The sequence below is a fragment of the Pezoporus occidentalis genome, unplaced genomic scaffold, assembly GCF_034315485.1.
Source record: "Pezoporus occidentalis ecotype Australia unplaced genomic scaffold, CSIRO_AGI_Poc_V1 ctg88, whole genome shotgun sequence".
NCBI lineage: Eukaryota > Metazoa > Chordata > Aves > Psittaciformes > Psittacidae > Pezoporus > Pezoporus occidentalis.
The window spans coordinates 502663-529171 of record NW_026916242.1 but is presented as its reverse complement, the minus strand read 5'-3'; the positions used below and the strand labels follow the sequence as shown (position 1 = coordinate 529171).

The following is a 26509-nucleotide window of genomic DNA, read 5'->3' as shown; positions in this document are numbered from 1 at the left end:
CTGCAGCTTTGATTGCACTGACTGGCAGCCTATGCTATTCTGCTGGCATGCATTTTAATTTTTTTAAGGCAAAATGAAAGTATTGTCTTTTGTGGCATTCTCCTCTGCTATGCCAATTTCTTAGCTGTATTCTGTTAGCAAAAGGGATTTTTTTTAGATACAATTCCTTAGATTTTTCAACAGATTGGTCAGTGTCCTGATGTTAACATTTATTTCTGTTAAATTGCTGAAGAAGCTGTGGCAGCATTGAGGCTGTTAAAAGCTAGATCTGAAATATGAAATGTAAGAAAATTACACTTGGTACAGCAAGAGACTAGAACAGAGGGCAGAAAAAATAGCCCATAGAGCACTGTAAAAGGTACTAGCAGACTATCAACATTTCAATTAATACTTTGTGTCCACACTGTAAAGCAGACAGAAGTTACAAGCCTAAAGGAAGGCACAGCTTCACTTTACTATCTACAGGTAACCCCAAACATCCTGCTGGGATTTGTGGAGCTTCCTACCTTTCTCCCACGCTACTCAAGGCAGGTTGTGTTGGCTGCAAGCTGAAGCTTATAGTTATACACAGATTACTTGGGAAGATATGATCTAGACCCTGAAATATTTTGTAGAAAATATTTCACTTAGAACTTTGCAAAACAGGGAGACAGGGAGACCTGCTGCTCTGCATTCCTTCCTCTGCTCATCACTTTTTAAATCACATATGCATTATCACACTTAAAAAACCTGCATCTTGAAGGCCATGCTATCACAACAGAAGGGTGTGGACAGTTTCATCGTATACGAGACTCACCTTTTTTGTACTGTGTTGAGTTCCTTCCAGTTGTTAAATCCTATTCAGAGGTTGTAATACACAGCTCATTTTTCACCTACAATAAACCAGAGTCTTTAGGACACAGTTTTACGCGAGATGACAGGATGGACAGCAGTCCCTGAAATGTGGACTTCACCTTCCTTCTACTCAGCTGCTGTGGGCTTACTACCAGGGGATGTCACACAGGGCTCCGGGGAGCTCCTAAAATACTCCCGAGCTGCTTATTATAATTAAAAAGCGTGCATTTCCTCCACCCCCCAAACCCAGTCAAGGACATCTCTGGTGTAGCAAGGGCAGAGAGGACCACTAAGCTGGGCTCAAGTGTGCGCACTGAGGAGCTCACGAAAGCCCGAGGGGGACGACTCCACCTTCCAGGAAGGGAGTAACTCCTTTCATCCCCCTCCCCGGTCGCTACCTGCCGGCTGCGGGTGCCTCGGGAGGCCGAGGCGGCGCCCGCTCACAGCCCCGCCGCGGGCCGAGGCTGGCGGCGGGGAGGCGGCCCCACAGCGGGCAGGGCGGGCGTCCGCGGGGGCCTGGGCGAGCCCATCGCGCCGTGCGCGGAGGGAGCGAGGGAGGACGGGCCGACCGACCGGCGGGAGGCGCCGCCAGACGGGTGCGCGGCGACCTGATCCCTGTCCAACATGGTCGCCGCTCACACCTCCCATTCCTCATCCTCCGGCGAGTGGATCGCTTGCCTGGATAAAAGGTATCGGCACCTTCACGGGAGCTGCTGCGGTGGGATGGTGTGTGCATGCAACCTGCCCCATGCATGCGTACGTGCGCGCATATATGTATGTATGTATGTATGTATACGTGTGTGTGTGCGCGCGCTGACAGCCGCTCCGCATCAGATCCTGCCTTACATAAGGAGGGTGCAGGTGGGAAGCAAAATGCCCGCAGGAAGCAGAGCAGGGGCAAGCGGGCAAGATGAGGGCTCTCTCTGCTCCGTGGACGCGCAGTCCCCACTGGGATAACTGCTCACCGCCGGGCTCTGCTGCCCGGAAAATGTGCACGTGGTGGAGGAGGGGGAGCTCCAGGGCGGGGAGAGGGCGCTGCGGCCCAGGGACCGCGGCCGGGAACCCGCTGTGCGGCCATGGCAGACCCGCTTCCCGCCGCGTTCGTGCCCCAGCTCGCTCTCCTCCTCGTCTCACAGCCCCTCACCTCAGCACACCGGCTCTGGCCTCATACCGCCTCGCCTCACAGCCCCTCAACGCAGCACACCGGCTCTGGCCTCGCCTTGCCTCTCCTCACCTCAGCGCACCGCCCCCTGTCCCCCCGCCTCACATCTCCCAGCCCAGCCGCCTCACAGGTCGGGCGGGAAAAGGCAGACCCTCGCCTCAGAGCGCTCCGTGGCGCAAGCAGGTTGCAGGACTGTTAGCCGGAGGCGGACATAAACACAAATATCCGCTCTGAAAGGCGGCCGCAGGCTCCCCTCAGTGGTGTCCTGGGGGCCTGCGGCTGTCCCCCCGGGCTGGCGGCAGCGTTTGCTGCGGGTCAGGCGGAGTTGGGCGCCAAGCACCGTGTGGGTGTGAGTTAGGGCTGGCTAACGTGTGCTTACTTCTAAAAATACAGGCAGATCATATATATATATATATATGTACATACATATTTAAATTTGGAGTTATTTCCCCGGGTGTTGCAGCAAAAAGTCTCGCAGTGTCGAGTTACACGGTGGGTGGTTTGAAAGTCCTTTGCGGTATTCCTCCATTCAACGCTTACTGTGTTAGTTCAGAAGTGATTTGGTTTCTGAGCGCTCATTGTGTCTCCTGTAATCTCGGAAAATAGTTGACAGAAATTTAGATCATAAATATGCTATACAAGTCAAATAAAGTTATTGGAGGGAATTCACTTACGTGATGTAGAGAAGTTTACTGAGGAGCATTAACCAGCGTTTGACGGTGCCATTTGGGGCTTCACCATGAGTAGGTGTCTTTGTGTACACAGAAGGAACCATCCTCTTCTCATAATTTCTCCCATTTCCAGGTAACCTCCTAGTGTTGCAGGGCTGCACCTCTAATTAGTTTTTCCTTAGTCCATGCAGCAAGCTGTAAGAAGTTAATGGGACTTTTGGTTTAGATACTGATCTAGATGCTGATCACAGCATCACTGTAACATAGGACAAAATAAAAGTAGGCTAACCTTTTAGAGGTTAAATAATATGTATAAAATGTTGAAAGTTTTCTAAATGTAAATGCAGACAACTGGTGATGGTAACATAGCCATATAAAAACTGAAGTAAAGCAGGGGGCCTGATTCTCTGCTCTGTAAATTGATATTTGGCAGGTGTGAAGAAGCAGAGCGTGAGCCCTGGTATTTTTAGATAGATGATCCTGTCATTTCTCAGGTTTCTTAAATGCAATACATTGTGAGATCTGAATTGTAAACTAAAATTCAGAGGTTCCTGCTTAGTGAGGTACATAGTCTTGGGGGGTTAATGATGATTTTGGGAAACACATGTGAGGCATTTAATTTAGAAATCTCTCTGCCATTATGTTTGCATGAAATTATTTTGATGACCATTTTTATAATGGGAATTTCATTACAGCTACTAAGATGAAACTTTTCCTTCCCCTTTTGTTACTTCGTGCTAGTAGCACTAATTTCTTCAGTGGAAAGAATCAGTTCCAGGTGTCCTGAAGGATTGTGTATTATTGTCCTCCTTTTCCAGAAGGCAATCTGGATGTAGGACAAACCCAGGACATGAGAGGTGGTAATTTGTTTCCTGGTCTCTGTCATGCTTTGTTTTGTGATCATAGGAAATACACTTTTTGTTCTGTTTTTCTATTTAAAACATGCAGTTAAAGTTATGTTGGAAAAGTACTATAGGAATCTAAGTACTATTAGATAAAACGTTTTTTTATTTGTACACTTGTGTTTGTAGAGTGTATTTCTTTTCTGTAGATGATCTATCAGTGTACTCATTTGAATTATTATGTAATTTGTATATATTTTAGGCCTTTAAAAATCTTACAGCATTTTCTAATTGTGTGGATTCTGTAAATATAGGATCATTTAATGAGTCAGTTATCTGTAGGATACCATGTGTTTATTAAATAATAAATATAGGTTTAACATGTTTTAGTAAATATATTTTCAGGAGGAAGACAGTTCTAAAACTGGAATGCTTTAGAATTTTAGGTGAGCCTCAACAAAAACAATTAAAATTGCATATAATATAGATTATCCAACTTCATTCTTAAAGAGAATGAAACTCTCAATGGGAATAATAAAATACATTATATACAGAAATTGTGTATTTTGTATATGTTCTTCATGTTTTTCTCTACATCACATATAAAACTTTAACTACCAACATCCAAAACAGGAGCACATATAAAAGTGAAGACCCACCAAAATATTTCTGGAGAAACATTGTTACTGTGTAGGCCCTGTGGGCTGGGACCACCCCTGCTGCTTTGACCACGGAGCTTCCATGTGTTGTTACTAACCGCAAAAGCCAAAGATCAGCACTTGAATTCAAATACACAGACAGTATTAATATATAAAGTCACAGTGCAAAGGCAAGGAAAAGCAGGAACAGAAAATTTCAGAGCACTGTGCTTTATCAAGAATGTATTATTTTTGCAGTCAAGAGAAAGGATCAGCAGAGAGTGAATACATCCCAGTTGTACCTGGAGATGTAAATAATTTTTCTTTTCGGGAAATCAGGCCTTTTATCTTTGAAGCAAACAGTTGCCTTACCACTGATTTCCTAGGGAGCAGGCGCATGCCTACCACCTTAGCATTTTTCTCTATGTCCGATCTGCACAGAATTAAAAGAAGGTTGCTGATTTCTGCAAGTGTGTATAATTAGCTTAGGAACAATGTATTCTCTCATGGTTTCTTTAACACCAAAGACTGACTAACCAGAAAATTTCCATGTTGACATATCTTCACTGAATGGTAGATGAAGTTTTTTTTTACGTAACTATTATTTCTCTAAACCTGATCACAGTTACAAACTCAGGTAAGTGTTTTAATTAGATTGAAATACAAACTTGTTAATGATGTACAGCATTCACAGCAGTCAGAGATCCTAGGCTTTCATACCTGCCTCTGGGATCTTGTCTTTTTCTCTGTATTAAAATAACCATCAGTGCCTAAGCTGACTGAAGGAGCAGATCACAGAGCAAAGCATGTAATTTTGCTAGCCTGTTGTGCTAAGAATGTTGTGATCTTTGGTCAGCTATTTATAAATTATTTAAATATGAATGGGTGTTTCGAGGAGATATTGCATGTACTGAGTTTTTATATCCTTGTCATCCTTGTTAGACTTTCGACTTGAATCATTTCCATCTAGCAAAACCAAAATAACACATACAGGATAGCATCTCAGATCTGCACCCTAAGCCAAGCTCCTATAGATTTGAGTGTGAATTCAGACTGAAGCTATGTATCAGCAACATATTTGAATTAGGTTTTAGTTTATTGTAACATATATTTGAGATGTAAGTTGTCTGTATGTGCTTAGTAGTCAACAGCTCTTTTGTGAGTATACAGATATACTCACAGATATACTACAGATACATGGGCTAGAATGAGGAACTGATATTCTGAAATAATTGTTGTGAAAGAAATATGGAGACTGTCATCTTCTGTAACCTGCAATTATGTCAAAGGTAATGGGATATAGATTTACATTCAGGCAATATTGTGAATATTTTGCAATTGCTTTATGATGATATTTTATTTAATTTTAAAATCTATTATTATGCAATTGGTAAAACTTAACACTGACATATATATTTTAAATTTCCACTGTTGCTTTTTACTTATAACAAATCCATAGAAATAACACTACCATTTTCATGTACAAAATCATGGACATACACTGCAGCTGCTATTGACCTCTGTGCTTGGCGTTTTCTTTCTATATGTAGCTTGTATCAAGTCTGTGTGGGGATGTATCAGCAGCAGGCACTGTGGTGGGTGTGGAAACTTGGAGACAGAGCAGTATAGACATAGCCTAAATGCTTTCTAGTGCTCATGCAAAGGTGCAATCTTCTGAGAGTGATGAATAATAACAAATTTGTCTTTCCACATCATGCAGCTCATTTTGTAGTCCAGTGCAAAGGTGGAGTCTTTAATGAATGTTAAAAAAGTCCTTTTTCTTTCTGTATCTCCTAAGAGAGACCAAAATAATTGTTAATACAGCTTGCCATAAGCTTGTAGGTCTGTGCATTTTATTGAATGTATGAATTTAGAGTAAGTCACAGTGAGACCAAGAGCTGTATTCAAAACAAATTGCAGCTTTTTTTTTTCTCTGCTCATGGGCTTAGGTATTTCTAGTATCTGCTCCCTTTTGTTACATGTGGTTGTAATAAGTTACACACTTGTTCTATAGACAGGTATTACGAGGCAAAGAAAGTGATTGCCCTAATATGCATGTGTATAAACATTGTCAGGGCCTACCAGAGCAAACTAGCATGTGCCATATACCTATTAGGTCATGATATTTCAGATTTAGTTGGTAGTCTTGTGGAGTGGCTACATGATTGGTGTGGTACTTGTGCAACTCTAAGTTTTCTTTTACCAGATAATTCTGGAAACATGTCTAAACTGTCATTGCCTGACTTATTTCTGGCAATTTCAATTATTTCAGTTGTTAGGATCTGATCTCTAAAATCCTGTATTCTGAGCATATAAGTTTCTTTTATTACAAAACCTCATGTTCCATCAAAGAAATTAAACCCCAACACACCACCTGATTGAAACCATGCCCTCAAAATCAGGTGAGCACCAGATATTTTTCAGATAGATACAAGTATTTTTCTTACCCAGGGTGACATCTATTTTCATCTGCATCTTACAGTTTGCTGCATTTAACAAGCTCATCGTTCTTGCGATATTTCCTTTGTTCTGTTAGTGTTTTCTGCACTTCCTACTCCTTTTTCTTTATCAATATCCTTAATGAACATTTCCTAAACTCACTTTCCACTTCATTTTTGAATTCAACAGTTGTCAAAATGTATGCCAATGTAATACTGTAGAAGTTATTTCGCAGTTGCTGTAAGCTTTAAATTTACGTTAGCTGTAACAATGCAGGTCCCAACTAGGTGAAGGTACATTTAGCATAGAGTATTGGTGAATGCCAGTGGCCAGAGTTCGAATCACTTGTGCATATTGTTCAATTATAAATTTAATTTGCAGTGTATCTTGGAGTCTGTCTTCATATTGAAGTTCTTTTAATGTCTATTATGAAACTACAGTGCTGGTTAATGTAATTTCATCCAGATCTGCTTCTCTGAAATGGAATTTTAACTGTCCTGAGCTCCAGTTCATGTTTATGAACGTTAGAGGGTTTATTCAGTGAGGTTTAGTCACACCTTGGTTGCAAAGTATGCACCATATATAAAAATTTTCATAAATGAAGGGAAAAAACTTTCCTTGCAATTTTATTTCTTCTCTTGAAGTATTTTGTCTTTTTAAAGAACATATGAAGGTGAAAAATGTATTTTTTTAATGTTTTGTTTCCTGTTACAGCTGTATTGTTCAGGTAGTGTAAACTTGAGATAAACCTTTATGAATATCATTACTTAATAAATACCTTTTTGCCTTTCCACTGTTTATACAGATCTAAAATTGATTTAGTGGAAGGATTCATAATTTGTAGAGCAGAGTAAGTATAGAAATGAAATGCACTTGATTGCTCTGTCTAGCCCTCCAATAATTTTTCAGTGCATTGGCCAAAATGAGCTGAAGGCACAAATATAATTGAGTCCAGTAATAATGAGGTGAGTGTGTAGGTAAAAGTGAGTCCCTCATATTTCCATTCTTTTGGCCCTTACTGAGGAAGACAGAACTGTTATTACAAATTCCATATGTGCAGCTGTCACTCAGTTGGTCTACATTTAACTGGCTGGTCAGTAAGTACCTGTGCAGATCAGGATTATTTACAGTATTTCTTGTGCCTTGCATAGCAGGACATGAGAGATTATCGCAGGGGTTCTGAGTGTAGATGACAGTAGTAATTGGTTGGAAACTGAGCATCAGCAGTTGTTCTTGTGTTGCTTTTTTTTTTTTTTAAATTAACTCTGGAATGGTTTGTATGGGTAAGAATCTTAGGGAACAGACTTTAAATAGTATTTTATTTCTTGTGTGTCAGAGGAAATGTGAAAACTGGAATCCCAAAGTCTCACAGAATGGAAATCAAAATAAAATAATTGTAATTTGATTATTGTTTGAAGGCTTCATGTTGAGGCTTTTGCCATGACAAGGGAAAGTTGAAATGTGAATTTTGAAAACATGGATTTGGTAATACTACTGTAACAAGTGCATATTCCCCCTTGGGAGAATTGCTTGCTTTCTGTCTCCATGGAAGTAATCCCTTATCTGGACATTCAGATTAAAAGTGACTTCATTTATATTTAGCATTTAAGTCTCTTACCACAGTTCTAAGGTGCTTTGATATGCCCCTGGTATCCCTGTCTTAAACTTGCCTTTCTCAAAAAGAAATTGAAAGTCAAAGAACCTGGAGGAGAGAGGTCCTGCTCTCACTAAGGGAAAATAGTATCTTGATACTGGTATTCTTCTCATCCTCCTGCTTTGTTTTTCAGCGTGTAAGGAAAGAGTAGGAAAAGTACAGATAGCATAGAAGAATGATCTGTTTTCAATGGTATTCCTTGCTGTTTTCTCCTTGCTCATGTTTCAAAGCAGAATATACTTTAAAATACTATTAAAATTCACCAAATGGTCCATGGTAGTGATTACTGGTACTTTAGAATTTGCCTTTGCATCTTTGAATAGATGTTTTGGTTTTAACCCAGAGATGAGCTAATTTTATTTGTCTATTACATAGTATGTTGCTGTGTTTTCTACAAACAGCCTCACCAGTGGAACAAATGCATCATATCTGACCATCATCTGTGGGCTGTTCATTGCTGTCTGAAATTAAATGTTGCCCTTTTAAAGAGTTGAAAAGACCAGGGGAAGGAAATAGACTTCAGTGTTTTCATTCAGTTAGAGCAGGGTTCAGATTTTTTAACAGATGGTCTAGAAATAAACATTTTAAAATTCTAGAGTCATCTTTGCAAAGATGGTAAAATTACGCATCTTCTGTTTTTTCTTTTTCAAGTGTCAAACCAATTATGAGGAAGAACCTAAAAAAGGACATATAGCAGAGAAAGTAATAGGTTATAGTTAGATAAACTTGATAAAAGACAAAACAAAAACCTCCAACTTATTTCTTACTTGTAGGTTAACAAGTCTTTCATAGCATAAATGAACATTCAATTATTTAATCTTAACATCATCAAAATAGTTTCTTTTATAAAGCTATACATGCTACACATGAACAGGAATACTTGCCCAAAATGTGTAAGTGAGGAATTGTAGCAATTATTCTCTGTCTGTATTTAAACTTTGAGCTTGAATAGTCTGTATTTAAAAATATGAAATAGCCTTTTGAATATACACTTTTGGCAGATTTTTATTTTATGATCTCCTTTTCCAGATAGTAAAGCAGACATTGTCAATAAAATTGTTTTATCTCTCTAAAATACATGCCTAAAATCTTCACAACCAAGTCAATCAGGGGTAAAATATCATTTAAAGAAACCTTATTGACCTAATTGAATAGAGATGTATAACTAGCATTGATGCTGTCACTTGTATATATATGCTGTGATGTTGTATTGAAAAAGTGGAAGGAGGAGATAGGTAATGTCTTGTGTGAAAACATTACTGCCAGATAAAACTTACTATGCTTTGAAGAGGTAAATTAGTAATAAAACTAAGGAGTTGAATAAAGTGCTCAGTGGTCAAACAAAGCATAAAGGCTTGTAGGGTAGTGAAAATAAATTAAAAACTCTTACTGATTATTTTGTAGCTCTGGTTTGCAACACTGGAAATGCCCACCTCAGTTGAGCAACACTGAAATGGGATGCCAGCTCAGTGCCTTTTTGAGGTACAAATTTAGGGACAATCAAATTGAAGACTGGAGAAAAGGTGTAGGAGTGTCACTCATGCATTATCCTTCATGGTAAGAGATACCAACTGTGGAGTTTTAATTTCCATATCAGTCGTTCCTCCTTTATGGTTTGGTTCTGACATTTCCTATGGTCATGGCGTGATACCTACTCAGTTACGGTTGCCAGGGCAGTTTGCGAAGTATAGTTACTACAGTAGCTGCTAAAGCTCTTTCTGGGTTTATACCCTGCACACTTAAGGAAAATTGAGATATAGCAGCAGCTACCCTACAAAGATGCTGAAAAGTTGGGAAAAAGGGGTAAGAAGCTGTTTTTTTTTTAAGTAAAAAAGATGAAGACAAATGTAACATTTCCACAATTTGTTTTACTTGTGGGGCAGCCTAGGGAGCGGGTGCTTCACTGAATAGTCACAGATTTCGTTCAGGAAAGATAGTCTTGCCTTAAAATACTTCTGTTTCTAGCTCATGCCTTTACGAAACGGTTGGAAGCTGAAGAATTTTTATTGATTTAGGAGCATTTTCCACAGTTTTTAGATTCGTTTATTGTTCTATTCCATATATTGGGCTAGAGCTTTCAGAAACCGGAGTACACTTAGGAAAGGACAGCTTTATCAGAAAATCCACTGGGACCTGAAGTATCACGGAAATGCATTTTATAACATCTTAGCTAATGGACATCCAGTTATAATTCTGCAGCATCAGCAGTGAGGGGACACTTCAGCAGGGTAACAACACCAGCATCACAAAATAGAACAGGAGGGCATCCTCATCAGCCCTAGCTTAGCAGATGCTCAGTGGGATTGCTGTCTAGTGAACAGCAGTGATGCTTTGATGCAGTCTCTGGAAAAGCCTTTCCAGGGGTGTAGGGGGATTCACCTCCTGGGGGTTGACTTCTGTAGCACATTGCCTTGTGTTGGGGAATGGATCCTTTCTGAATTAATACCGTTGCCTCCTACTAGTGTGACTACAGTGACATTAAATTCTGCATCTGTCATGAGTAGTACTTTTCTAATTAATAGGTTTAATCATTAATCTAAGGAATATATTATAATATTAGTTGTTTAAATATTATTCCAAACTATGCTTTTAAAAAGCCAAGTTTACAGCAATATAGTAAGATAGCTGCAATGAAGTAAATTTATGTTGTCCTGTACTGGTGGTGTTCCATGCTAGGCAGGTTGTACTTAGGAAATAAACCCCAAGATTTGGCAGCATAAATAGATTCAAAAATGTTAATTTAAGAGTTGCAGTGATGATAATTTTATTAAAAGGTGGTTTGTAGAAAGTGGTCAAACTTTGCCTGAGTTTTACAGGCATGTGGAAAAGCAGTTAACTGATGTCATGGTATTTTATTATTCTTCTGCTCTCTCACTAAGTAAAACTGTCCATTTGCTTTTTATAAGCACTTAATAGAAATGAGTTTGAATGCTACTACTATTACTTTTATGCTGCAATCTGGAGTTTTTACACAGGCAAAATTCCATGTCCTAGTAAGGATTAATTGTGCCTCAGCTTGGGATACCTAGTGTTAGTGGATTCCTTACTCTTAAACATCGATGACTTTTCTCAGGAGCTCTGATCAAATCCAAAGTCATTGTGTTGTCAAACAACGTGGATGCTAGTTAATTTGGATGTTTATTCATGATCTTAACCAAACAGCCAATTTTTACACTAGATGTTTGTCTGTGTGTCTCATTTGAGAGACAATAGTTATTCCTGGGTACAGTTAAGACTCCTTTCATGTTTTCGTGCTGGCTGTGGAAATTTAGTTGCACACAGTAACATTACACTCCTTGTGTTTTGAAGAGAGGCTATTGAAACAAATGGTTTGCAGTACTGAATTATTAAGAAACATTGTAAGGAATACAACAATTTTCAGATTACTACTATGCATATTACTTAAAAGTTTGGATTCTTCTTTTTGTTGAAAGCATGTCTATATGTCCCCCTTCAAATGTCCACTTAATGGACTCGAGGTGGAAGTAGCTATTGCTAATACAAAGTACTGTAGCACAGCTACTTGCTAAAGTAAGCCACTAGGAACACATGACTGTAATTTGTCTTTCCCGATAAATATGGAGTTTGATTTCTCACTGCTGTGCTGATGTTTGCAACTCTGAAGAGCATGGTTTAGCTATCTGTGAGAATGATTTTCCTTCATGATGACTCAGTTTACTGGGGTCATGAAACAGTTTTGTCAGAAGAAAGAGCTTTTCCTGTAGTTCATCTGTCTGACACAAGACGCTCCTTGCCACATCAGTGGAAGTGAGCCCTGCTCTCACCTTCTTCTGAACTGCATGGAAACCCTGTGACTTGAGCCTTCAGCAGCTCTCAGGAAAAAAAGCTACACAGTCTATGAATTAAATCCCCCCCAAATTTTTCTTTTTGATGGGAACAGAGTGGAAGAGATTTCTTCACTCACATTTCAAAAAGAGCCCTGAGAAAACAGTGTTGATTTAAGTTTGTACAACATGATGCATATTGTTTGCTAACCCTGTTTACTTTTTCCCTGTTCAACTGCATCAAACAATTAACATTGCTAAACACTGAGATCCTACAGTCAATTTTATGCAGATGAACTGATGGACTTGAACAAAGTCAGTGTGAGCAGTTGTGTGTGTGAAACAGTCTTAGTTTATCTAGGAAAAGGAGATATTCTCAGAATTATTTCCCTTTTTCTTTCTTTCTTTTTTTTTTTTTTTTTCTTGTAGGGTTTTGCTGTTACTTTTAGGAGTCCACAAATTAAGGGAGTTATTGTTCCAGGTGCCAGTGTAGTTTGGGTAGGGATCTTGTATAAACAGATTTTAAATCTGTTTGCAAGCTACACATCCTAATCTTCTTAAAAGGATTTTGACAAGAGGTTTAATGCTTGTTAGTACCTGTCAGCTAATGCACAGTGAAAAAAAAAAAAAAAAAAGGAGTGGGTAAAAATCTTACTTAAAATACTTAAAAAGGGAGCTACTTCAGTTAGTTGTGGTTTGAGGTGGTAAGAGGATGTCACTGTGATGCAGAAGCAACTGTATACAAGGGTAAATTGGAGTATAAATGAGGATAGAGATTTAATCCCTCCTAGACTTAATTTATTAAGAAAGATGAGAGACAGAGATTCAATGTGAGTAGGATCTGGGCTCTTCCCTGAGAGAAATTAGAGCTCTTAAGTCTTTGAATCTGAAGAGGAATCTTTAAAGAAAAAATCCTGTCGGAAGAAGTGCTTACACTGTAGTGTAACAATAAGGTGATAATGATATGTGTTTGTGAACTTAGCCTTTGTTCATTGTAAGCTACCTGACTTGTGTTCATTTAGAAGTTCATCCACTGGCTAAAAGAACGTTTTTGTCAGTAAAATTAACTAGCAGCATTTGAGTGATTGATAGGTCTAATGATGACTGACAGTTGTCTATCATTCTGGTACCTCTTTATACAGAAATGATTTCTGCATCCAATCCAACATAATCTCCTGGGAATGTTCTGTGTTTCTTTCTGTGTGTAGTGGTAGGCGTTTAATCTGTTATGAAAGATTCTTTCTAAAGCTGTTAGCTAGTGGTTGGCTTACCTGCCGATTCATAACATTTGATAATCACATTTAAAATGTATGTTACAGAGCTAATTTACTTTAGTTTCACAAATACGTAGTAGTTTTCTGAGCCTGCTGAACTGCTGGTCTACAAGCTGCTTTGTTGGAGGGAGTTCTACCATTTCATTTTTCTTGAAATCTTGGGTTTTGTTTTTTTTTTTTTTTTGAAGTTGTTGCTATCATAGGTGTAAGTATTTTAAATGTTTGAATTAAAACTCTTTACAGGTACCAATGAACAGTTTAGATTCTCGCTTGCATTCAGTTTGTCCAACATTAAGAGACAGGAATTGCATGAAAAATTATGTACTTAGAATCATCAAGTTAGTTTGTACCCAGCAAAATGCAGAAGAGAAATGTGGGTATAGGAGTTACTGCTGATATCGAAAGCTTTTTCTTTTAGCCAGGTTTTGGGCACTGATTTCACAGACATCTTATATTTTTGGACATCTGTTTATTTGTGTTCCATGACAAATATAAAACTATATATCATTCTAAGCTCTTTAGAATAAGGACTGTTATCATCATATATACTTTCACTGTAATTGCTACAGCAGGACTTTGTTGCTAAGTGAGGCTTCTGGACTCTGCCTGTGTTGAAATGATGATAATCGTGTTCAAGTTGATAATGGGCAGTTGTTAGGATGTTTTGGAAGGGTTTCATTAGGTACCTGTGAAATGCATTTTAATTTGTTTATCTTATAGTGTAACGTATTGCAAAGATTTGTAAATTTGGTGCAGGTGAGGATGTTTCTCTGATAAAGCCCTTGAGAATTTTGTCCTTTGTTTTCTTTCAGACCTTTGGAACGTTCTAGTGAAGATGTAGATATAATATTCACACGACTGAAAGAAGTGAAAGCTTTTGAGAAATTTCATCCAAACCTTCTCCAGCAGATATGTCTCTGTGGATATTATGAAAATCTGGAAAAAGGAATCACATGTAAGAAAGCTTCATATAATGAACTGTTTTATGTAGATAAAAAGGGGGATAGGCTGGGAATGTCTCTAAGAGATCAATGAGAGAACACAATCAGTGGAACTGTCATAAGAATATTTACAGTCATAGTCATGCGGGAAGGCAGGACTAAAGTGCTGCTTGCTCTACAAATACAGTGTGGAGTGAAGCTATGGTAACAAGGCACACATTATTTGATTTGGGACTCTGCCACTGTTCTGTTGAAAGATTAGAAGCAAGTCATTGCACTTAAGTCCCATTCTTCCCCTGTAAATGTGTTATTGATCTCTTGTAGGTGCTTTTTTTTGATGTCGGGGCAAAAGGGTATCACCTAGGTATATCACTAACAGTGTGTGGTTTGCAGTCACTCAGAATAACACAAGACAGATTTTCAGAGCTGCATACTGCTGTGGGGTGCAACCGCTCTGTGCCTGCTCTGGCAGCCTGTCTGCCACATGAAGGTAGACAGCTGTGCTCGGTCTGTGAAGCTGAGATGGAAGTAAGTGATGGTCCTGTGATGAGAATGTGTGAGCTCCCAGAGCTGTACCAGGTGAATAGGTCATAGAGACCTGTGGTATTTAGTAGAGTCTTAGCTACCTCTTAGGTAAATCTGTCAGGCTTTAGGCATACAGCACTGGGGTTTGCTTAGAATAATAGGAATTCTGATACTGTAATCACACAATTGGAATGCCTGAACATCAAAGTCTTGCAGTTGCTTCTCAGCCAGAACTCTTACTGAAATCGGTGGGAGCTGTATCTGCATTGAAAAATTCTGAATTTCAAAGGGACATTGTTCAGAAAGTTTTTTTTGTTTTTTGTTTTGTTTGTTAACTAAGATAGTGGTAAAAAAGAAGCAAACTGGGGAGAAGAGCAAAACAATTCTATGTATTTTCATTGTTTCTATAGTGTATCAACCAGTTTACTAAAATATGTGATTTCTAGTGTCATTGTAAATATTATTAGAACAGTAAGTAAGTAGTCTGACATAGCAAATTCTATACTGCCAGAAGTGACTATAGTAGTACAGTAATACAAGGGAAAATACTTGTTAATGTTGCTGAACTTAAAGAGGTAGTTCTTATTTACAAGATTTCATCTTTCCAGTGTTTCGTCAGGGTGATATTGGGACGAACTGGTATGCTGTTCTCACAGGATCACTGGATGTGAAGGTTTCTGATACAAGCAACCACCAGGTAAAAGAGATTTTTAATTGAAACCATCCAGTCAGTAGTAAAAAGAAAGGATATGACTTATGCTAACATAGGTAACATATATCTACAGATACTGTGTCTTACTACATGTGTGTTTCTCTGAGTATCCCATAGTCTCAGCTGTCCTTTGTCTATGGGGGCAAATCATACCATTGACTTGAAGAAAACTGAAATGTAATGCTCTGGAAAGGGGTCTACATTTTAATATGAAGCAAGACTTCTCTGTCTTTCCTGATAGAGCCATATGAAATTAAGCTAGAGGTCTAAGAGCTGTTAATTCATTCCCTATAAATGTGCCTTATTCAGAAAGTTCAAACCCCACCAACAGTGCAGTCTTATAACAGCATACTGCAGTCTCCAATGCAAGGAGTGGAGAGTATTAGAACTGCTGCCACTTTAGACCAGAAGCCTGGAGGCAATACTTATTTAGTAGAAATAGAAGAACAAATGAAATTCCCACCAAATTACAAGCAGTTTCTCAGTATCTTGGCACTCCTATATTTTAAAATTAGGAGTTTAGAGTAAATACAAAAAATAAGGATGAGATATTTTTCCTGGAGGAACTCTCCCACCTGTGTCATATAATGTTATGCTGACAAGTCCTGCTCTTACTGCTGTGAACTGAGTCTTCTGGGAAGTCATCATGTCCCATTCCCTGCTCCCATGTTTGACATCTGGGATTGTCCTATCCTGTAGCTCAGCAGAAGGTTGGACATGTGACTCTGTGCCTTCCCATGAATAGTATAGCTACACAGGACTCTTTTCCCCACCGTGATTGAATGTTCCATGCGTAGGGGATGGTGGTGGTTTATTCTTTGCCCAAAGTTTGGCTGAATGGGGAAGGTTTGTTGCTCATAGAAGAAATTGGATTTTTCACTTTGCTGAGCACTGCATCACCAGTGAAATTGGGTCAGAATGCAAGCCAGGGCAGTGTGTGAGCACTGGGTCTTTCTGCTTCTTACAGTAAAATGATAGATACAAAAGGGACTTCTTTCATATAATTATTTTTAGAAACCTCTTCACTGTAATAAGTAGAGACTGATTGAAAGTAAAATTAGCCTAATTTTAGCAGTTCTCAGCATGGCCTGGCTGTCGTCAGTATTGTCACAATTTGGAATAGTATCGGGCTCTTGCAATAATACCTGTTTCTGTGCTGGTCTAAAGCAATCATGAATATTTTCCACTATTTGCCAAAACATGGCACTACACTGTGATTAAAAGCCAATGCTCTTTACTGAATCAGAAGGAAGTATATGCATAGAAGTGTTCTAGATGTGGAAGTTAAATTAAGAATCTGTTTGGAGTGTTGATTTATGCCATTAAATGGAGGTTGGAACAGTTCAGCCTTTTAAGAAATTTAACGTAAATATTTTTTCTGCTTGTTGAGGTTCACTCCATTTTCCTGCCTATTGGAAACTACAGAACTACAGTTCACGTAGTTCTAGTTCTAGAAATTACATTCTGCAGTAATTTCTTAGCCTCACATTTCCTTCTCACAGCAGTAATGAACTGAATTCTTACCACTGACTAGTTGCCATAGGATGCAGCCTCCCTGCCAAAAGGATAGCAGCTCATTAACCATTCCAGTGCTGGATACGTTTGATGGTTGGGGAATCCTAGATACTATTTGAGTCTAATATTTTCTCTGGTTTTGCTCCATCTTGGTGTTTATACTATGGCTCTCCTTGTCCATCCTTGGTCTCCTGCCTTTAACTGCTGGGTGCCCTGTTCCAGTCTTGCCTGTACTTCCTTGTTGGCATGGTGCTGGTCATTCTTGAGCTTGAAGTGCTTGCTAGCACTCCCTGCCTGCTGTGCTCACTACAAACCTGGATGATGGAGGAAATAGAGTGGACAGCATTATGCTTGCAGCTAGGAATGGATGACCCATGCTTAAGATGTAGGGATGCTTGTAACCTACCCTGGAGCACATCTTCCAGTAACAGCACCCAGGAGCCAAAGCTTCCTTTGTAAAGTCATAGTAGTGATTAAGTGCTCTGCTGTTACTATAATATTATAAATGGCACTAACACTAATGAGAAACTTCCAGCAGAGCAGAAGAGATACAGAAGTTTCAAGTTAAGTAGTTTGTAGACTCATGTAGTACAGAAGGACTATGCCATTTTTTCTAGGAAGAAAGAAGCTAATTCTGTATTTAGTTTCCTATTGGTTAAAAAGTCTTTAAACGATACTAAGACTCTTTTAATACTTAAGATGAGCAGGAGGTTGTACTAGATGTCTTCTTACAGCTTGGATTATCCTACCATTAGATGATGCCTATAGTGTTAATGTAAATATGAAAAATCAATTCTCTTGATTGAAAATATTGGTCCCTCTTTTACTAAGTGTTTATTTGTCTAACTGGGGAACTTATATTTCAGAAAGCCTGGCAATAAATGTGTTGTGTAGCAGCTACCATCTGCTAACTCTTTGTGCAGACACCTGTGATGTTTGGTAGCTTTCTTCCATTAAATGTGCAGTAAGTTATTTTGCATTCAGTGCTTACTAAGAATGTCTTAATGGTCTTTGAGCCTACAGAGGCATGTAGTTACATGTCTTGCACTAGAAATTGTATCTAAATGCACTAATGGATCAAGATGTCAGTGTAGCTAGTGAAGTATTAATTCCTGCACATTCTTGCTGCACATTAGCTTACTCATGCAGCCACCTATGATTTCTCACAGAAAATGTTACTAATACTGATGAGGACCAAGTTGAGAATGCATATAAAAAGAAATATTAAAATTACTTATTATTTGCTATTGTGATAAGAGGAAGCATCCCATATACTGATTTAAATATTTTAAGGAAAACACACGTATTTAGGACCTCATAGGTAAAGCCTTGCTTTCATATTGGTTTGGAAAAATCCTTTCTGACTCTTTGCTAAACTGTATTATGTCACAAGAGGGCAGTGTTAGAATACATAACAGAGTACAGGCAATGTTTAATACTAAAATGGCTAGTTTGAAAATCGTCTTCAGAAGTTTACAATACACCTGCTTTGAAGAGTTCTGCCAGAACAGATTTCTCTGTTACTGTTAGTTCTGTGCCATTGAAGTGCTAAAATACGTTAGCTGCTGCTGATCATGATGGTGATTTCATTTGCCATTGAAACAAATACAGAGATCTGGCAGCATTACCCTTCCAGTACCTCCTGAGTGGTAACTGGTCTGCTTTCTACAAACTATGAGTTTTCTGAGTATTCAACAGTCAAGAAGAGACTGAAGAAGACTTTAGTTTTTATGTAAAAAGGTCTCACTATGAATTGCAGCGGTAAGTGAATGAACTCAACTTGTTTGTAACTGATATGATCACTTAAAAGTCATGCAGAGATTTAGTAAGTCCCTTTCAAAATAAACAGAAAACACAGCCTGTTTAGAATCTGTCACAAAAAGGTCTTGATCCTCAAGTATGAAGACAGGCTGAAGAAGTTGGGGCTTTTCAGCCTGGAGAAGAGAAGGCTGCGTGGAGACCTTATAGCAGCCTTCCAGTATCTGAAGGGGGCCTATAGGGATGCTGGAGAGGGACTTTTCATTAGAGACTGTAGTGACAGGACAAGGGGTAACGGGTTAAAACTTAAACAGGGGAAGTTTAGGTTGGATATAAGAAGGAAATTCTTTCCTGTTAGGGTGGTGAGGCACTGGAATAGGCTGCCCAGGGAGGTTGTGAATGCTCCATCCCTGGCAGTGTTCAAGGCCAGGTTGGACGAGGCCTTGGGTGATATGGTTTAGTGTGAGGTGTCCCTGCCCATGGCAGGGGGGTTGGAACTAGATGATCTTAAGGTTCTTTCCAACCCTAACGATTCTATGATTCTATAAGTATGAACAGATTCAGAATTTAATTTTTGACACTGTTACCTATCTGATGTTACAACCAAGGTATATACTAATGGAAGTTCCTCTTAGAGATATTCCTAGTTTCGTGTAGTCTTAAAAATACTGCTTACTGCCCTGTGTATGTTTAATTTTTGAACTCTGTTTTGAAAATGAACAGGTTCTGAAAGATAGCTGATGGTGATGTCTCAGAATAAAGCTGGGAATAAATGCGTTATGAAAAAAGCATCAGTGTGACATCTTTATCAGATTATGCAACATTGTGTTTTACTGAATTACATTCTGAGCCTTTTACCTCAAATGGTTAAGATTTATATTCCTACCTGGTAAACGGAACGGAATGAAGAGAAGAAAGACAAATACCAAATAGCATTTTAATTTGCGGTTTTGTTGTAGTCTGCCGGATAAATCATTGTGTGTGCTGGGGGCTATTGCAAGTTAATCTTGCCTGTGTTTTGGTGGAGTTTTTTTAAGCTGATCAGTTTTTAAAAACAGACCCAACTGAACAGAGGGCATTGACTTTACTTGCCTTTTTTAGAAAAGCTTTAAAGGAGGAGCTGTGGGTGCTTAGGTGGTACAGCAGCATCAGTTGTAGGAAGATACAGAGGACTGGGGATCAAAAGCCAAGTAAATTAGTGGGGTTGCTGAAAAGACTGTGAAGAAAGAGGCTCAGACCTCCATGTAGGAAAGGGAAGAATATCCTGGCTGTGATAAGATGAAGTGGAAACAAGGAAAGGGACTTAAACAGGACAGTCCTTGCAGTACTGCTTTCTGCATGTAAATGCACTTATGTATGTATACATAGTACTATGCATTTTGGAGATGAAACAATGTGAAGCCACAACATAGGTTTGTACTGTGGTCAGTCTGTAGTGTAGTGTAAATATGCCCAACCTAGCTTTAAATTACTTATTTTGAGCATGAGAACTGCCCTGCCCATCAGAACAGAGTTTGGCTGGACTAATGTACTCAGCTGAGAAGGAATGTGTGGTGGCCCATGCTGAGCTCCATAGTGTTGTGGTTGTACTAATTTTGGGTTTGAACTTAGCTTATTGAGAGTTAATATAGGGAAATCATTTCACTTGTGTCTACTGGGTAACCTAGGAAGAAATCCAAGACATTGCAGGTTGCTTTTAGAGGATTTGGTAGGAAGGTGTGGAAATAATGAATATTTTATTATAGTACAGTTAATCTGATCTGTAAATATTTTAATTAGGAACTAGAAGAGATGTTGGTTACAGTTTTTCTAGAATCATAATGCCTACTTTAGGCAAATCACCTTGTATAGTGTAAAGAGGATGACCTAACATATATTGGCAAACTGCAGTTCTGGAGTGGGAAGATATTTCTGTATTGTCATTAGAAGAAGTTTATTAAGGATTTCCTATCTGAATAGCTGAAACATACTCCAGTGGAGGTAATAGAACAGGAAAATCACATAATAGAACAGATAGTTTACTTCAGTTTGCATCCTTTGGTTTCTCTGTTATAAAAGGAATTTTTTGCTGAGGACAAACTGAAGTGTGCCAAAGTAATAGTAAGCAAACTTTTCAAAATGCCAGCTTTTGCAGTTCTCCAATTAAACATGGAGATGGTATGGAATCCTGGAGGGACACAGGTGCAGAGTTGAGATAAAGGTATAAGGTGTGGGAAAATGGTGACATTAAAACGAACCAAGCAAAACACTGAATAATATTTAAATGAAAAGTTTCAAATCCCTTCCAACCTAGCTCTCATATTTTTTTAAACCTATTTTGACCACTACCATTTTATGATCCTTTTTTTTCTGTCACATTTTATAGTGCATTCAGAGGACAGATAGCAGTGGAAACAATCACATCTTTTTAAGTCTCTAATACTGCCTTTTAAATATCTGTGTGAATTTTAGCTGGTTACCAGCAGCTAGAACCCCCTGCTGTTCCTGAGATTGCAGAGGGGAACAGCAAACTGAGTTTTGAAGTCTACACTGAACAGCAGGAGATTCTTGACTGTAAGGTTAACAGGTGTAGTAGGAGATGCACACCTGATTCCTCAGGAGGCTGGAGACGTATAAACAAGGGGCAGAGGGAAAATGGGGCTCTGAAGTCTTTAAGAAAACAGATGGACTTGCTCCCTAGCTGGCTGCAAAACTGCATCTCTATGGAGAGCAATGACAGCTAGGGAAAAAACCTGGAAGAGCTTTCACTTGGTAGAAGCCTGGACTCTAATGAATGTAGATAAGACTATTCCAGCTCCTTGACTCAGTGCCCCACAACTGTTAATTTATTTCTTAGGCTGAACAGCTGCCTTATTGTTGTCTTAGGAAGTGATTGATTTCTGTGTTCTGCCTTTAAAGATACGGTCTTCAATATTGTAAAGAATCAAAAAAGGTGAGGTGTTTATAAAGGAGTGTATTTTTTTTTTGGAGTGAGGGAAGGGAGTCAGAAAGAAGCTGGAAAATGTAAATATTGCTTATTTACAATATGGAAAATTTTCTTTTTCTGCCAGGCTATTTGGTTATTCTGCTCTAAACAGAGATTTTTTGTCTGAACTTTCTAAATGAAGTTGAGAATAATGTATTGGAGATCTGGAGATTAAATTTTGTAAGAGCAGTAGGCACATTGTATTTGTAGCTCTTTTGAGTGCAGTTGTGAGTACGGTAGCATGCATATAGTGTTTCAGATCTGAAAGGTAAGCTTGTTAAGGTGGAACTTTAACGTGTAGCCTGTTTTAGGCTATTCATAGAGACTTATGTTTAGGTGTCTAGGTACTCATTCGCAAATATTGTTTCTTTTGGACAATGCCTGTTCATATTTACCTTCCTTGAAAATTTATTTCTGACAGTGGGTAAATTTTTCCTTGATCTTTTCTAAGAGGTAATTGATTTTTGTTTTCCTGAACACACGATTTCGTATGGTAATATCTGTGCAAAAGCAATTTGCTATGGTTCAGGGAACTGGACTATTATGGGCATTTGTCTTCGTAATGCAATTATAAAGCTACTAACTTGATCTTAATAACATTTGCCTATTACCACTTATTAGATGCATGAAAGGAAAACAATGCAATTTTAAACACAAAAAATGATGCTGAAATATGCTCATGCATCTTTCTTGCATTATCAGCCACAAGGATGTAGTGGATGGGATGACAAATTTTTCTGCCTTTGTTTTTGTAGGCATTTCATGAATCCTACATTTTCAGAATTAAACTATATTCCCAATGTTGTATCCAGTCAAATGAGCATGTGTTTTTATAAGTTTATGTGAATTTGCCTGTGTGCATGTACGATTTCTTTAGTAAAGTGTATTTTGTATCCATTTAAATTTGTAATGCTGTTGCTATCTTTTTTAATTACTCAGAAGGCAGTCAGTTAAAGCCCAGCTTAGAAAGCGACATGCGTAATCGTTCAGCTTCAAGCGTGTACTCAGGAACATAGCAATTTGTAAGCCTAAGCAGAACATGTATCTAAAGATCTTGATTCAGCAAGTTACTTAATTGCTAGTAATCTTGATTTTTTTCTCTACAGAAGCTCATAATTTATACTAGAGCTATTACAGAGGAGTTCCTGGCCAAAGAGGCTTGATTTAGACATCTTTCTGTCACTTGAATAGCATGTGCTCACGTAGGCTCTTTTCTCCATGTTTGGGACCATCCTGAATATTCTATTCCAGGTTGTTTTGGACTTCAGTAGTTTTCTTGATATCCCTGATTTATGTGAAAATAATACTATTTTTCTTTTTGTTAGTCTGGTACTTAATTGGCAGGCATTAACAATTGAGAGATTTACTGGCATATTCAACAGAAGGGTCAAGAGTTGGTTAAATTGTACGATTGCACTGGGCACAGACCTTACACAGCAGAGAAACGCATTATAAATACAAAAGAATATAGTTGAAAGTTATGTTTGCAGAGAAAACAGTTAAATTTTCTTTCTAATGAGGGTAGTCTACATAGGGCAGAAATTTATATTCCAAGATTACATCTCGTTATCTTCTCATCACCTCTGACATTTCAAAAGAATCCCATCATCATAACAGTGTTTAGAGGTAGATGGACAGAGGTCATAACTTTCTTCCAAAGGTGAAAGTCACTCTTTTGTTCTCTGTTTTGCACACAGAAATGTCTAATTCAACTGATGGTCATAGTAAACAGAGCTACTTGCTTCCACATTGAAGCTTTCTGTGTTGTTAATCAGCATATTGATTTTTTTTTTTGTTGGCGCTTTTATTTTAAAGTAAATTGCTGAAGAGTCTTAAGGCAGTGTTATCACTGAATGTGACACAAAGACTCTTAAGACATCCTGGAATATTTAATATGTGTCTTTTTATTACTTTTATTATTCCGTAGTCCTTTTATTATATATTTATTAATTTTATTATTATTTATTTCAAAGGATGCTGTGACAATATGCACTCTGGGAATAGGAACTGCTTTTGGAGAGTCCATTCTGGATAACACTCCTCGCCATGCTACCATTGTTACAAGAGAATACAGCGAGCTCCTTCGAATTGAGCAGAAGGACTTTAAAACACTTTGGGAGGTAGGTTCAAGTTTATTTGCAGTTTATGCAGAAAAAGTGATTTAACCTTTAAGTGTTTGTAATGAAATATAAGAACATTTATACTGTAAGCAAAGTAATAACCCTTTTAAATTAGTTTGGACAAAAAGGAAAGTCCTTTTCTTTTTAGTGCTTCATATTCTGCATTATTACATACTCCTGTATTTCTTTCTTGTGGGTCTGTTCTAATGAAATAACTAAAGTGAAATTTCTGGTGGAATTTATTTGCATGCAGCAGGTGTTGCTTTTTTAGCCTTGAACATGCTTTTATTGCCAGTATTTATGAGGAAAGTCTATCCTTAATATACTCTGATATTGAGAGATTCAATACGCCAGTGGTCTCATCTGTTTTAACATCTGCTACATTTGCCACTAGTCAGAAATTTTTAATGTATGTATTGCTTTATAAGTTCATGATGGAGGACAATAAACCCAATTGTAGGTTTCTCAAGTAACATGTTTATAATTCACTTTTAATTGGTATAAGCATAGTCATTTCTTCTATGCATATGACTTTCCTACTAAGCATTCAATTTGTTGGTTTCCCATCAGAACTACTGGGGAAGTGGAGGTTAAGTTCCTTCTTAAAAATTTTGAACCTTCAAACATTTAAAGTTATTTTAAAACAAAAATGCCAATGTAATTTGCTCTTCTATCACTAATGCAATGTTGTTTAGCAATTTTTCTGATTTTTATGAGTTTTTTGATGATAGATGCTTTTGGAAAAGGTCATGTGCGTTGCAAGTATTGGGAGCTATCCTAGAGAACCTTAGCACACATCTTGTATATTGCAGGTTTTATGAAGTTGTGCAGTAAAGCATGTCCCAGGTGCTGCACATGTCAGGGGCCACATTTTAGTTTTGTGGTGCTTCTTTGCCTTTTGTATGCAGTTTTACCGTGAACTTTTAATGTATTCCGGTGTGCTTGCTTTCAAGGAAGCTATGTCTGTGCTCTTAGTGAGTGGAAAATTATGCCATGAAATACAGCTTTGCTGGTTAGTCTGAGGTAGAATTAATTTTTTTTTTTCAAGGCAGTATTTGTTTCTTTGTAATCTTCAAACCCCAAAGCCTCTGTGAACTGCAGCTAAGGTGTGATAATATTCAGGACAAACAGAAAATTATTTAATAAATTCCCCAAAAATACACTAGCAGTAACAGCAGTTGGTTATTAGTATTATCTAAAGTAAAGGAAATACTTTTCTTCAGGGGAAACTTCTTGCTAAGTTATAGATACTGTATTGTTCTGCCTGCATTATCCTAAGATTCATATATCTTTGCTGTGACAAAGCCCATATGGGGAAAGAGCTGTTGATACAATGACATGCCATTCAGGTGACTTTCAAAATTTGTTCTAATAAAAACCCACACCAAGTCAAGAATGGATCACAGATACTTAATATCAGCAGTGTCATGGGAAAAATGGGAAAAGGCACCCATGCTAGTGTTATCACAATCCAGATACCATAAAAGCTAAAATCTAGTGCATACAAATTTCAGCTCTCCAGATAATGAGAATTTAATTCCATAAGGAAACAGTTTCTTCATAAAAAGTAGTTGAATAATTCCAAAATAATGTAATACTGTAGTTTAAGAACAATCTAGGTAAACTGAAGGGTTGGAATCCTTAAAATGGTTACTGCTTTTATGAATGTAGGATTTTTACAATTAATAATAGGAGTGCAAAAAATACATTTTTATATAGAAATAAAGTTAGTTTTGGGTTTGTTCTGGGGTGTGGTTTTTGTTGTTTTTGTTTGGTGGTTTGTTTTTTTTTTTTTCCTTTGTGAAATTTACTTTGACGAGAGCAAGATATAATACATAGCTATTTTTAATTTTGGATAGACTTTTCAGAATCTGTGTAACTTCATATTATGAATTTACAGACTTCTGAGTTTTGCTTAAATTGAAAAGTATCTTTTCCTATATTAGGTCTGTTACGCTAAGAAACAATTGCATTGATGGAATGTTTCACAGACGTGGCTTATTAACATATTTAATGCATGATATGCAGCAAAGTGTATTAATTGCTATTAGCAAAGGTAAGGATATGCTTTATCAAAAATAGAATAAGATGCCTCCTGTAATATACAAGTTAATCAACCTTTTCAATACAGAAACTTTTTCTATGATCTGAAATTATAAGGCAGGGAATGCTGGTCAAAACAAGTTATTGTCCTGATAAGAACAATTACCAGTTAAAATGGCCTAGTATTTTCTCTGTTAAAGTAGCATCCTGTTTGGGAACATCTGTTGAACTTCTAAGCTTAGTCATCCTTGGAGAGTTGTTTTCTGTCAACAGCTGTTATAGCAACTTGAAGATGATATCTCTGGTTAGGTTCTCACACAGCTGAACACTGTTTCCTGATGAGGAAGCTCTAGGAGGTTATGGGAATCACTGGTGACATGCCTTTGTGCACCAATTGTCCCTGTCCTTCATCTCTGAGGAGTATTAACAAACATGAAAAAAGTTGTTCATCATTGTTACAACACTGTGGACTTCCAAGGTACACTACATATCTGTAGGAAGAAGTACTCTTCCTGTTAAGAACTTGCTTTTCCCTCTTCAGCATCAGTGAGTGTGGTTCTATCTACCTCGCCCCGAAATCTGTTTCAAAGCACAAAGGAAAATACATCCAAAAATAAACATGAAAGCAGAA

The 26509-nt window shown here is 38.1% G+C and overlaps 1 protein-coding gene across 6 annotated transcripts in view; it reads left to right on the top strand.

Moving 5' to 3' along the window:
• Positions 1-1285: 1285 nt before the first annotated feature.
• The window catches only part of RAPGEF4 (Rap guanine nucleotide exchange factor 4), a 152538-nt gene continuing 127314 nt past the window's right edge, over positions 1286-26509 (top strand). For 2 of the 6 annotated variants that reach the window (XM_062604809.1, XM_062604807.1), the window contains exons 1-4: positions 1292-1523; positions 14112-14254; positions 15374-15462; positions 23689-23835. In XM_062604809.1, coding sequence (XP_062460793.1) covers positions 1459-1523; positions 14112-14254; positions 15374-15462; positions 23689-23835 — 444 coding nt within the window. In that variant the 5' untranslated portion in view covers positions 1292-1458. Of the gene's footprint in view, positions 1524-14111; positions 14255-14612; positions 14769-15373; positions 15463-21659; positions 21683-23688; positions 23836-26509 lie in introns of those variants that run through there. The other 4 variants (XM_062604810.1, XM_062604808.1, XM_062604811.1 and 1 more) reach the window with 4 other exon arrangements.